This window comes from Grammomys surdaster, unplaced genomic scaffold, assembly GCF_004785775.1.
Source record: "Grammomys surdaster isolate TR1022 unplaced genomic scaffold, NIH_TR_1.0 148, whole genome shotgun sequence".
In the NCBI taxonomy this organism is placed as follows: Eukaryota; Metazoa; Chordata; class Mammalia; order Rodentia; family Muridae; genus Grammomys; species Grammomys surdaster.
In genome coordinates, this window is record NW_021604606.1 from 2,527,422 (window position 1) to 2,540,559 (window position 13,138).

The 13,138-nt window shown below is 43.3% G+C and overlaps 1 protein-coding gene across 1 annotated transcript; it reads right to left on the bottom strand.

Annotated features, from left to right (window-relative positions):
* Positions 1-4,518: 4,518 nt before the first annotated feature.
* LOC114619168 (melanoma-associated antigen B4-like) lies at positions 4,519-5,694 on the bottom strand. The gene has a single exon (XM_028765028.1). It carries the CDS (start codon positions 5,692-5,694, stop codon positions 4,519-4,521), a length of 1,176 nt encoding a protein of 391 aa, XP_028620861.1.
* Between the last annotated feature and the right edge of the window lie 7,444 nt (positions 5,695-13,138).

The following is a 13,138-nucleotide window of genomic DNA, read 5'->3' on the forward strand; positions in this document are numbered from 1 at the left end:
CATAGGGGAACCACAGGAAGGGTTGGCACCTGCAGCGACTTGGCGGCTTCTAAATAAAGGAGAAGGCAGAGGAATTAGGGCTGCTGCTCTTTTGGCAGGAGTGGAGCAGGTACATGAGCTGGAGGAGTTCAGAAAGAGCTGGCTTGGAAGGCAATATCAGTGTGAATAAGGGGACACACAAGAGAAAAGTAAGGACAAAGGTCTTGTAAGGTGGGAAAGGGCCAGGACTGGAAATGAATGTGGGGTCCAAGGTAAAATCAAGTCTCAAGGATCCCTGGGGCTGGGGTGAGAAGACTCCAGGCAAATGAACCTGTTTGATTTTCACATTCACCTGCTTTCCTGAAGAATATTATTCATATTTTGACCACAGAATTTTTAGCACATTTTCATTAGTGCTTTTTGAGAATTTCATACAATGTATTTTAATAGTCTGACCCCTAGCTGCTTCCAAATCCACCCATAGCTCCCTACCCTCCCCAACTTCCTGTCCTCCTTTTAAAAGTAACCCATCAAGTCCAGTATGTTCTTAGGAGTGATGCCATCTGCTGGAACATGGTCCATCCACCAGGGGCCACATCCTCAAAAAATTAAGTGATTCTCTCTCCTCTAAAATCCATCAACTGTTCATAGTAACTCAAGACAGGGGTAGAGGCTGGTGAAACCCTTCCAATTCCATGACAGAATATTGAGTGGCTTGTTTTCAAGATGGCCACAGTTTCTTTTTTAAAATGTTTGTTTAAGATGGGAGAAATGATTCTGCCAGTAAAGATGCTTACTGCACACACTTGGTGATCTGAGTTTAATCCTCCGAACCCTTATAAAGATAAAAAGAAAAAAAATGACTCCACAAAGCTGTTCTGTGACTTACACAGGCACACACACAACAGCATGTCTGCCACCTTAAGAAAGAATTTTAATAATATTTACTTTTTATTGTCTAATAGACATTGTGTAGTTAAAATCAATTAATACACAAGAGTGGCATGAAGTTGGGAAAAATGAAGCAGTGTGACTCATGAACACAATTTTGGTCTTAACCCTCTCATGGACCAGCCACATGAACTTGAAAATATGTTCACTTTGCATCTGCTTAAAGGCTCTGGTAAACTGCATCTTGTAGGACTGTTGGATCTCATATATATACACACATATACATATATATATATATGTGTGTGTGTGTGTGTGTGTGTGTATCACATATATATATATATATATATATATATATATATATATATATATATATATGGCACTTGGAAAAATGAGTTACAAATATTTGGCCTTTGGTAAAACAGCTGTTATGATTGCATTCCCATGTTAGAACAGGTTACTCTTTTATCTATGAAGGTTTTTAGTTTTTAAAGAAGTCAGAACAAAACCAAAAACAAAAACTTTAAATCAACTGAAATGCTGATAAACAAATAATAGTATAACTTTCTAAGTAAAATTATACTATTCAACATGAAGTCAGGGATTTTACCAAAATTTGTCTCAAAGTCTCTAGACCCTACTTCAAAGACTGGTATTCCTCTCTATCCCTGATGCTTTACCTAAAAAATAAGAAAATTTGTTTTCATCACTACAAAATTTAGCCCAACTATGGATATTTGCTTAATTAATGGAATATGAGAGGGTCCCCCCAAATCAGGTCAAGGACTGCCAGCCCAGTAGCCACCCAGTATTTCTCAAGAGTTTATCCTCAGCTGCTATTTCTCCAAACTCTGAAAAGGTGCATAAATTACTAACTTCTACACTATGTGAAACTATGCTAAGACAGGAAAGCAGAGCTTTTATTCCTACTCCAGGCGGAGAATCTCTCTGCTTTATAATTTTACCAATCAAGAACAGCTTGCAATTTCAGGTTTAGTTTTTCAACTATGAGGCTCACCTCATGAGAATCTGGCACCTGCTCATGATTAGCTAACATTATGTAAACTAGAGTTTATTTAAAATAACCTCTGTTAGTACCACACCTCAAATGGGTAGCACAGTAGGGCTGGCTCTGGTAGTGTGCATGTGGGTTGTTGGTGTGGGTGTAGGTGAGCTGTCCCCTGAGGGCAGAAGAGCTGACCCTACCCTTTGCCAGCTGCAGCATTGGGTGAGCTAGCTTGAATAGTGCCAGAGCTCACCCTGGTGGTGCAGCTATAGGAGAGCTGACCAACTCAGTTACCACACAGGTCCAGATCCATGAATTGCTGGAGTGCATGAAGGGGCCTGTCTTGCAGATCTCAAGATCATCCAATGCAAGGACAGCTCCCCCACCCTCATGCCCTTGAGGTCCAGCTCACCTGCACCCACACCACCAGATCCAAAGTGTGTGAAGAGTCCCGTCTTGTCAGATATCCATGGGATAACTGAGGGGAGTCCTGGTGAAGATACAGTATTGATGGTGTAGCAGAAGCCAGAGGTCTCAAATCAGACCAATGACTCATTGCAATGAATGTTTGCAAGTATCAATGTGTGGACAAAAAGGTATACTATGGGACACACTGTGACACACTAAGTTTCCACAAAGAGATTTTTTCTATGCATTGTTTTATTTCTTTTTTTTTCCCCTTGGGGAGTGGAGGCTGCAAGGGCAGTAGGCAGATACAAAGGGACATTGTAGGATTTAAGTGCATTACATGAAACTCACAAGGAATCAATAAAGTTTTTAAAAAATAAATTATAAAATAAAATGACTTCTGGTGAAGGATACACAGATCTCCCTAGGAAGTAAGAATATATTTTACAGGTTGAATGGGAGCTGGTCAGAGTGAAATCATGAGGAACTCCTGATTGGAGTGTGGAGGGATGAACAGGGATAGTAAAGGAAGAGACTACTGGAATAGTTGGACATTGAGGGAGAGATGTGGAAACCATTTCCAATGCAAGTGAAAACTTCCTGGGACCTAGGAGGCTAATCCTAGTGAGAACTCCTAGTAATGGATGATATGGAGCCTGAACTGACCATCTTCTGTAACAAGGTTAGGCTCCCAGTGGTGGGACTGGGACACCAACTCGGCCATAAAACCTAGAGCCTACAACTTGTCTTGCCTGTGAGATGTGCTGGGGAAATGGTGCTGGATCAGACCTTGGGAGAGTAGCCAACCAATAATTGGTCTAACTTGAAACCCAAGCAGAGAGAGAGTCAAGGCCTGACACTTCCTGGATTATTACAAACCAGAAGCTCAGAGACCTAGAGTAGAACCAAACACAACTGAGAAAGTCAATGAAATATCTCCTATTGATATTATGCTATACTCAGACTGGAGCCTAGCATAATCACCAGAGACACTTCTCTGGCAGCTGATAGGAGCAGATGCAAAGATCCACAGCCAAACATTAGGTGGAGCCTCAGGAACCCAGAGGAAGAAGAGGAAGCATTGTAGGAACCAGGGGAGAAAAGGACACCCAGAAAACATGGCCCATAGAATCAACTAAGCAGGGCTCATGGGGCTCACAGGGACTCAGAGATTGAAGGGGCAACCTTGGAGCCTGCATGGATCTGTGCCCATGTTTAGCTTGGAGATTTCGTTGGATCCCAAACATGGGTGTGGGGGTGTCTCTGACTCTTTTGCTTACTGATAAGGCCTTTTTTTTCTCCTACTGAGTTTGCCTTGCTAAGAGGATTTGTACCTAGTCTTTTACATCTTGTTATGCCTCATTGGGTTGAGATCGCTGGGAGGCCTGCTCTTTTCTGAAGGGAGATGAAGGAGCAGTAGATGTGAGCCAGAGGGTAGGTGAGAGAGGGCTGAGAGGAAGGGATGGAACGGAGTCTGAAGTCAGGATGTATTATATGAGAATAAAGAAAAATCAGAATTAAATAAAATGACCTCCAAATAAGTAACTTGAATGTTCTAAACCCCAAAGTACCTTACCTTGAGAATTTACATTTGACCAACTCTCATCTAAACCTGACTTTGTTCTATGTGAGTGTACCACACCATTTTATGTAATAATTCCTCTTAGACTCTAAAACCTATGGCTAGGAGAAAGGGTCTTTTGAAACTGTCACTACTAGCAGAGTCTTCCAAGAGCAGATAACCAGTTAATGAGAACAAATGATCTATTGAGCAAAGAATAAAATCTTTTTCTTTTACAATTTTATTCAGCTAACAACTAAGAACATTTCTTCAAACTTTACCAAAAAGTGAAATAAAAACAAAAGTGAATAATGGAAAATAGCAGTTTACACATTTTGCTGTTTTCCTCTATTTTAAGAAACAAATTACACCATCACACATTTCAGAGAAAATCTCCATTACAAAGAGTGGTTGCTTGCTCATCAACTTAAAGATTCAAGGGTTTTTACAATGTAATACAGAATATCAAAATTCCTATCCTTAAAATCTTACAGTAATATGATATAGGTAATGTATACCTATGAGTTCTGAACCTATATAAGAATCCTATGAAAAGATAAACACTTAAAAAACATTAAAGCACAGTAAGATGTGAATTATGAACTATCAGCCTCTCTCTACTTTTAAGGTGGAAAACTCTGTTCCAAACCTAAAGGGATATCTGCCTCTAAAATCTCTAGGAGCAAGAGTCGTCGACAGGTACGACTTTGGACTTAGCCTTATCTTTTCGAGAGGAGGCAACAGGTGTGACTTTAGACTCAGCCTTATCTTTGCAAGAGGAGTCAACACCTGTGACTTTAGACTCAGCCTTATCTTTGCAAGAGGAGTCAACACCTGTGACTTTAGACTCAGACTTATCTTTGGCACTAGTGCCAGGACTGCGTACAGCTTCAGCTTGGGCTCTTTCTTCCTGATCTTTCAAAGCCTCTTCATAATGAGTTGGGAAAGCCTGAGGAACGGTCTCATTGACCTTTGCTAAAAACTCCAGGACCTTCATCTTGGTAGTTTCAGCATGGGCTCGGGGACCCCAAAGGAACTCAAAGGATGGAGGATCACTATTGGCCTCCTTTTGGTATACCAGGTACTTTTCCTTAACCAAATCTTTGGTGATGAGCTTCCGGGGCTCCCCAAAGATTATATGCACCTTCCCATCATAAATTCCCAAAATATTAAGGAATTCCCAGATATCTGCCTCAGAGGCACGATTGCCGTTTAAGAAAATCACACCCAGCAGAGGCATCAAAAGCCCGTTCTGGGGAAATGGCAGGCTAGTGGTCAGAATACCATTAACACTGGGATCTAACTTGCTAACAAGGGTGTAGTACCCGCCATTGGGCTTAATTTCCTTCACCTCAAGACCAAAAACTAGCTGAATACGCTCAGAGGCTTTCTTAAGGATCTCAGGCAACTGCTCCTTGAACCTTCTGTTGATAACTTTCAGCATTTCTCCCTTATTCGCTGGCTGTTTCATTTTGTACTTGCAGAGCAAGTATTGCATCAGGATTCCTGTCTTTCTTGTTAGAAGATCATTCTGTGGGTTCTCATTGAAGCGTGGAACCCTAGAGCAACTAGTACTTTCCTCCCTTGGACCTTTGGTACTTTTACGAGACCTTCTGTAGGCACTACCTTTACTAGCAGTAGTGGTGGGTGCCTGACCCTGAGATTTAGATTTCTGAGGGAAACCAGCAGTAGAGGTGCTTGCAACAGCATCTCCAGAATTATGATCAGAGCAGGAGGCTGACTCTCCTTTCTCTGCTGCCTTGGCTTCAGCATCCTTCAGCCCCTGGGCCTGATCTTGGACCTGGCGGCGCTTCTCACGAGCACGAGCCTTACTCTTATGTCCCCTGGGCATGATGGCTGTGGTAAGAGACAGCAGACAGGAGTGTAGCCTGGAAATCAAGTACTTTGGGGACCTGGAGGAAGGATAATGAGATCCTGTAAGTACTCTCAGGAGGATCATAACACTGTCTTTTAACAACAGGCCTATATTCTACAAGGTTCCTGTACCAACATATGATCACTAATCTAGGAATCCATGTGGTTCCTCATAGCCTCAGAAACTGTGAAGGAAGTTATAATGTGTCCAAGATGCAGCCAGCTATGCTCCCCTAGAGCTGACTTAGAGATAGCAATGGCTGGTAGGGTCCTCTCAGTTCACAATGGTACTTTTGGCAGGTTCTAGAACCTCTTTCCTGTTCTGCTCGGCAGCCAAAGCTCAACCCCTGCCCCCAGTAGCCATGAAAAGAAAATGCAGGAGGGTTTTCTTCCCACTGCTCCTATAAGGAGGTATTGCTAACAGCTCCTTGGGGATCTCTTATTCTTATTTCCAGGCCCCTTAATTCTCACTAAGAATTCTCATTTTGTCTCCTCTTTCCTCCTGTACCTTCACACACAGGATCTCATTTCACTTAAACAGGATACAAAGAAATGAGAGACATCTAAGCTGACAAACTGTACTTTGAGACTCCAAGGGCCCAGTGTTAACAGGACAGCCCCAGACTATTGTTTCCTTATACTGGGATTGAGGAATAAGTACTTTCAGTCCTCACCTACTGTTTATACACTGAATCCTAAAGTGCCTAGGGCTGGCTCCCCCATCTATACATTTAAACCTCACTGACACCTAACAGAGGGTGTGAGAGTGCCTCTGTGTAGCCGTATTTTCACCCTATTTTCCAGAGGCCCAAAACTGTAGCAGGTAGGTTAAGGCCCTCTTAGTCCTCCCCTAATCTCCTCCTTGTCTTTACTTATGCTTTCACTCACAATCTTCACTCAAGGTCTTCAATTTGAGTCTTAAGAGGGCTTAAATTCCCCCCCTTGATGATCCCTCAGACTAAGGCCCCCATTTTTCTGTTAGTCTTGGGGAGAAACTATGGGGACTTCTATGTCTGAGGCCTTGTGGGGATGACATAAGGAGGGACTCTGTGAGAGTTCTTGCAATATAGGGTGTGAGTACGCTGAATTCCTCATGAGTACCTGGAAATCTCCCCTACTGACCTGATGCCTTTAACATCAAATTAATATTTTTACGTCCCTCAGAATCCTGTGACAAAAGATAACATGAGCTACATCTAACCATCTGTACCCTCTATGGGACCCTACTGTTAGGAGGTCATGCATCTCTTTAGCTCTCATTCAGGCAAGGTATAAGCTCATTCCTCAGCTCATCTGATTCCTCCAGCCTTATTGCAAAGCCTTCGTTTTTTCTGACTCTCCAGGGATGCTGGAGTTTCCTAATATACAGAGGGAAAGGACTGTGGATTTTACTTTCTTATTAGATAGATACTTCTCTTAGTCCTCCCCTAATCTCCTCCTTGTCTTTACTTACTGCTTATCTGCTCAAACTAAAGGCTCTCACATTTCTGAAACACTCTAAAAAATTTTTAGCAGGCCTGTAGTCTCATCAGCTTGCTGTAGTCCACCGAGGCTGACTGATTAACAGGGAATAAAGAATGTGTGCTACCTTATTATGTGGTGAGTGGATCCTACTCCTTTCCTTGGCTCCTGGAACTAACTGGGAATTCTGTACCTGTTAAACTGAGGTCACCCATTCACCTTCCTTAGGTGCTTTAGTCAAGATAATGAGACCTATGCTACCATATTCACACCTTGTATGACTCACAGGAAGGCATAAGGATTTATGTAGCAGAAAGGTCTCTTCACACTTATACCGAATCATTTCTTGCTAGGAACCAGTTCTCCTAATAATGCTGAATGGTGCTTTCCAATTAAATCAAATATTAATGTCTCTGAGACCCTCCCTGAATAAAATTAGGTGGTTTCTAAACCTGAGCCTTCTAACCCTAGATTCTCAAGGCTGAACCTGCAAAATGTTTCCCTAAGACTGTGCCACTATATTTCTCTTCATTATATCTTGAGAAGAGACGAGGCAGGCCTGTGAGATGGCTCAGTGGGTAAGCCTAATGACCCAAATTTGGTCCCTGGAACCCACATGGTGGAAAAACATGACTGACTCCTCAAAGTTGTCCTGCCATCCCCACACTCACATACCAACACATAAACATAAACATACACACGCACACACACACAAATAAATGCAAAAATATTTTGAAATTAACAATTGAACAGACTCCCATTTCTACAATCAGGCACTTTCACCTTTTGGGAATTCTGCTCTGCTGTCGACCATGTGTCGAGAGCAGCAATGGGACTCTTATATCTAACTGTGTTGGAATACAGTTTTCAAGCTCTACACAGAACTAGTAAGATTTAGAATTCCCCCCCCCCCCGCCCCGACATGAGTCTCCAATTTTCAAACCCAAGCCAACATCTTGCTGAGTCATTAGAAGGGAAGTATGCACGTTTCCCAAACCTAACAACAGGGGCCTTTGTGTGCTTCCATATTTTGACTGCTGGCCTACCCACTGGTACTTTGGATGGCTTCTGCCTGGCCATGGCAGGTCATGGCTTTAATCTCAGCCCTCTGAAGGCAGAGGCAGGAGGATCTCTGTGGGCTCAAGCTCATCCTCGTATACATGGTGAGTTCCAAGACAGCCAGAGCTGCAAACCAAACTAAACTAAACTAAACTAAACTAAAATGAACAAAATCAAAAAATAAACAACTTTTTACCACCAGCAGCCAAATATTAAATAAACAACAAAGACCTCACCTATTCAGCGGCCCTTCTCCCTCCGGTATCAGGGCTTTTCCTCTTTAAAAAAATTAAATATTTACCTTGGGGGCGTCAAGAGGCTGTATGCTCTGGTCCACGTGTGTTGGAGATGTTGGAGAACAGAGTCGGTTTTCTCCTTCCACCCTGTGTGCCTCGGGCCTACGTGGAAAAGCCAGAAAATTACTGAGCTGTTCAGCCATTCTGCTCTTTCCTGGGCGTGGGAGTGGGGCGTGGGAGGAGGGGAATGAGGGGGGGTGGGGGAACATGGGAGGTGGAACGCGGGAGGGGGGGTGTGGGGGATGGGGGACCGCGAGGTGGTGGGGGGGGGGGGGCCGGGGGGGGGGCGGTGGCGGTGACACGGGGTTGTGTGTGGTAGCGTGGGGCAGGAGGGGCCGTGAGGATGGGGGAACTGGGAACTGAGAGGGTGTTGAGAGTCATGAGGGACAGAACACAGATGTGTGAAGAGGCATGGAGGCTGAGGACGCGGGTGGTGTGTGGTGCCATGGGGGGTGGGGGGGCCGTGGGCCGTTGGGGAACACTGGGGTGTGGGGGGGGGCTAGAAACCTCTCTACTCTGAGACCTTCTGACTGGAAATAACGCTGCAGTTCAGTCCAGTTCAGTCCTGGCCCGGGCCCTCCCTGGGGTGACTGCTGTGATGAGGGCTATGGAGTAGGCTTTCGAGACAACAAGGGCGAAGGATAAAGGAGGTCACACAAACCAACAAGAGTCAGGAAAGAACATTTTCTGTGGCCTACTCTCTTGTCGGTGATGGGTTAGTCGCTTCAGGGACCTTACCTTGATTCCTGAGAGAAATTTCCCCTCAGCAGACCAGGCGGACGCAGAGACAGAGGCAGCGACAGAGGCAGCAGCAGCCGCGGCAGCAACTTCTCCTCGTGAAGTCTGCCCGAGATCCTCGCCTTCCCTCTCCCAAACGGAAATGAGAAAGGACTATATCCGGTGATGTTTGCCCGGGGTCTCCTAGAGCTAACGGCAGGGGTGCGGTGCTCAGCGACAGCACTGCTTCAGAATCAGCATTCCTTGAGTATCTCTTGATAGACAGAAGAGCTTGAAATGCCTCACTGTATTCACCCAAGTCTTTCAACATCCAAACCAAGCCCAAATAAATCTCCCACAGCCCCCAATAAAATCGCCCACAGGAGAGCAATGGAGAGAACCCTCAACTAACGCCCTCTGCAGGAGCCCTGAGCATAGCAGCAGGAGAAAGACTCGGAACTCCATTTGCGGAACTGACTCTAAGAATGCCTATACAGAGCTTCTCTCTCATACTCAGATTTTTTTCCAAAATTCTTCCTTGGTTGAACGAGGGCCCTACCTACTAGAAATCACTACTTTTCTTTTGGAGATATTTCAGGCTGACATAAGATTACCTGAGTCTAGTAATTCTATATGGAAAATCGAAAATCAGATGGAGATTTGATTTGTGACCTAGTCACACACACATTATTTATTTATTTTTTTAGCACAACTTCATGACATTTAAAGTCTTTACATTCTTTTTAGGTGCAAGGATTTCTCTTCTAGGAAAATTGAAGGGTGCTCCCATTACACTGTGACCTTGCTTCCCTGAAATTTGCTGGGAAGAAATCATCTTAAATTACTGTTTTACCTGGGACTTTCTAGGGAATACACAACTGAACATTTTGTAGTGTCAACCCTATCTCGCCTATTCAGCGGTCCTTCCCCCTCTGGTATCAGGGATTTTCTTCTGTTAAAAAAAAAATATTTACCTTGGGGGTGTCAAGAGGCTATGTGCTCTGACAGACTACACATAGCTGACAGTCATATGCTGACCAGGACAAATGGCCTCTTTTGAGGCTTCTCTGCCTTTCATATTAACATTGTTTCTCCCTGAGAGATCTAAGTTAAAAGTGGAGATGATACAGAGTCCTTTTGTTCACTTCAAGAATGGATAACAAGAACACAGCACTGTAGGATCCCACGGTGTCCTATGTGTCTTTCTAATAGTCCTCATTTAAGCTTATCATATTTAAAAATATTCATTTGCAGGATAGTTTCTTTCTAAATTAATTATTTTATTTATTTACATTCCAAATGTTGCTCCTCCTCTAGTCCCCCCTCCCAGAGTTCTTCACCCCATTGCCCCCACTTCACCTCTAAGGGGGTGCTCCCCCCATCTGAAGCATCCCCCTTCCCTGGGCCATCAACTCTCTACAAGATGCATCCTCTCCCCCTGGGGCCAAACAAGGAACTCCTCTGCCACATATGTGCCAGAGGCCACAGACCAGAACATATATGCCCTTTGGTTGGTGGCTAAGTTTCTGAGAGCTCCCGGGAGTCCAGGTTAGCTGACATTGTTGGTCGTCTTATGGGGTTGCCAACCCCTTTAGCTCCTTTTGTCCTTCCCGTAACTCTTCCATAGGGGTCTCAGTCCTCAGTCCAATGGTTGGCTGTGGGTATCTGCATGTCTCAGTCATCTTTTGGTAGAGCCTTTCAAAAGAGAGTTATGTTAGGCTCCTATCTACAAGCACAACATAGCATCAGTAATAGTGTCAGCGTTTGATGCCCGCCCATGAGTTGGATGGAAAGTTGGTGATTGTCCTTCCTTCAGTATCTGCTCCATTTTTGTCCCTGCATTTGTTTTAGACAGGAACAATTCTGGGTCAAAATATTTGAAGGTGGGTTGTTGTCCCCATCCCTCCACTGGGGCCAAAACCAAACAGTAGAAAAAGAAAGTATCTTCAACAAATGGTGCTGGTCTAACTGGCTATCTGCATGTAGAAGAATGCAAATTGATCCATATTTATCACCCTACACAAACCTCAAGTCCAAGTGGGTGAAGGACCTCAATATAGAATCAGAAACACTGAATCTAGTAGAAGAGAAAGTGGGAAGTAGACTCAAAAGATGGCACAGGGCAAAAGTCCTGAATGGAACACCAATGGCTCAGGCGCTAAGATCAACAGTTAATAACTGGGACCTTTTGAAACTGAAAAGCTTCTGTAAAGCAAAGGACAGCGTTAATAGGGCAAAACAGGGAGCTACATATGGGGAAAAGATCTTCACTTACTCTATATCCTGATAGAGCACTAATATTTAAAATATATAAAGAACTCATGACAATAGACTTCAAAAAACCAAATAAACCAATTAAAAATTGGGGTACAGGGCTAAACAGAGAATTCTCAACAGAGGAATCTCAAATGGCAGAGAAGCACTTAAAGGTCATCATCTTCAGACATCAGGGAAATGCAAATCAAAACAACCCTTGGATTCTAACTTACACCAATCAGAATGGCTGAGATAAAACAACAACAACAACAACAACAACGTCAAAAACCTCAAGTGACAGCACATGCTTCCAATATGTGGAGAAAGTAGAACATCCTCCACTGCTGGTGGGATTGCAAAGTGGTACAACCACTCTGGAAATCTATCTGGCAGTTTTTTAGAAAATTGGAAATAGTAACTCTGGTAAGTCCCGGACCTATACCCAAAAGATGCTCAACCATATCACAAGGGCATATGCTACACTATGTTCATAAAAGCCTTATTCACAATAGGAAGCAACCCAGATGTCCCTCAACTGATGACCGGATATTGAAAATCTGGTACATTTACACAATGAAATACTAGTTATTAAAAAACAGGGACATCATGAAATTTGCAGGCAAATGGATGGAACTAGAAAATATCTGGGTGAGGTACTCCAAACCCAAAAGGACATGTATGGTATGTACTCACTGATAAGTATATATTAGCCAAAAAGTACAGAATATCTATAATATATACCACAGACCCTAAGAAGTTAGACAAGAAGCAAGGCCCAATTGAGGATGCTTCAATCCCACATAGAAGATGGAACAAAATAATCACGGGAGGCAGAGGGAGGGAGAGACTTGGATGGGAGAGGGTAAGGGAGAGGAAAGGAAGCAGGATCAAGTATGGAGAGAGACAGGAGACAAGTCCAGAGGGCCAGGAGAATGACTAGAAATATGCAGCTTCTGGGGAGGGGAAACCTCTAGAAAGTCCCAGATATAAGAGAGGATATGAGAGGATTCCAGGACTCAATGGGGAGTGACCTTAGCCAAAATGCCCAACAATGGAGAAATTTGAAGAGACCACCTCCAGTAGTTAGCTTATCACATTTTATATACTGTCCCCTTTCTTAAGTTTCTAAATGATTCATATATTATGATATGACTGTCTTCTCAACCATCATTAATCTTGACAGTTGTCTATTGTTTAAAGGCTTTGAGGGAAATTACATATCCCTGAAGAAACTTGATTCTTTCCCAGGAATATGAAGTTGAGAAATTTAAACAAAAGACAGCTCATACAGTGACTTAATTGACAAATTCACTCTTTCTTCTCAAATAACTTCTAAGTGATAGCACTAAATGACATTAAAAAAAAAAAAACCTTTAGTTTCTAGAGAGATGGCTCAATGGTTAAGACCACTTGTTCTCACATCGGACCTGAATTTGCTTTACAGCACCTACATAATGGCTCAGGACAACGTGAAACTCCAGTGCGAGGGAGTCTAATTCCCCCTTTTAGCCTCCAGAGTCACAAGGCACACACAATGTGCACATATATGTACATGCAGACAAAACACCTGTATGCATAAAATAAAAATAAGTAAAAATCTCTAAAAAAGCTGATGATAACAATCTGAAAACT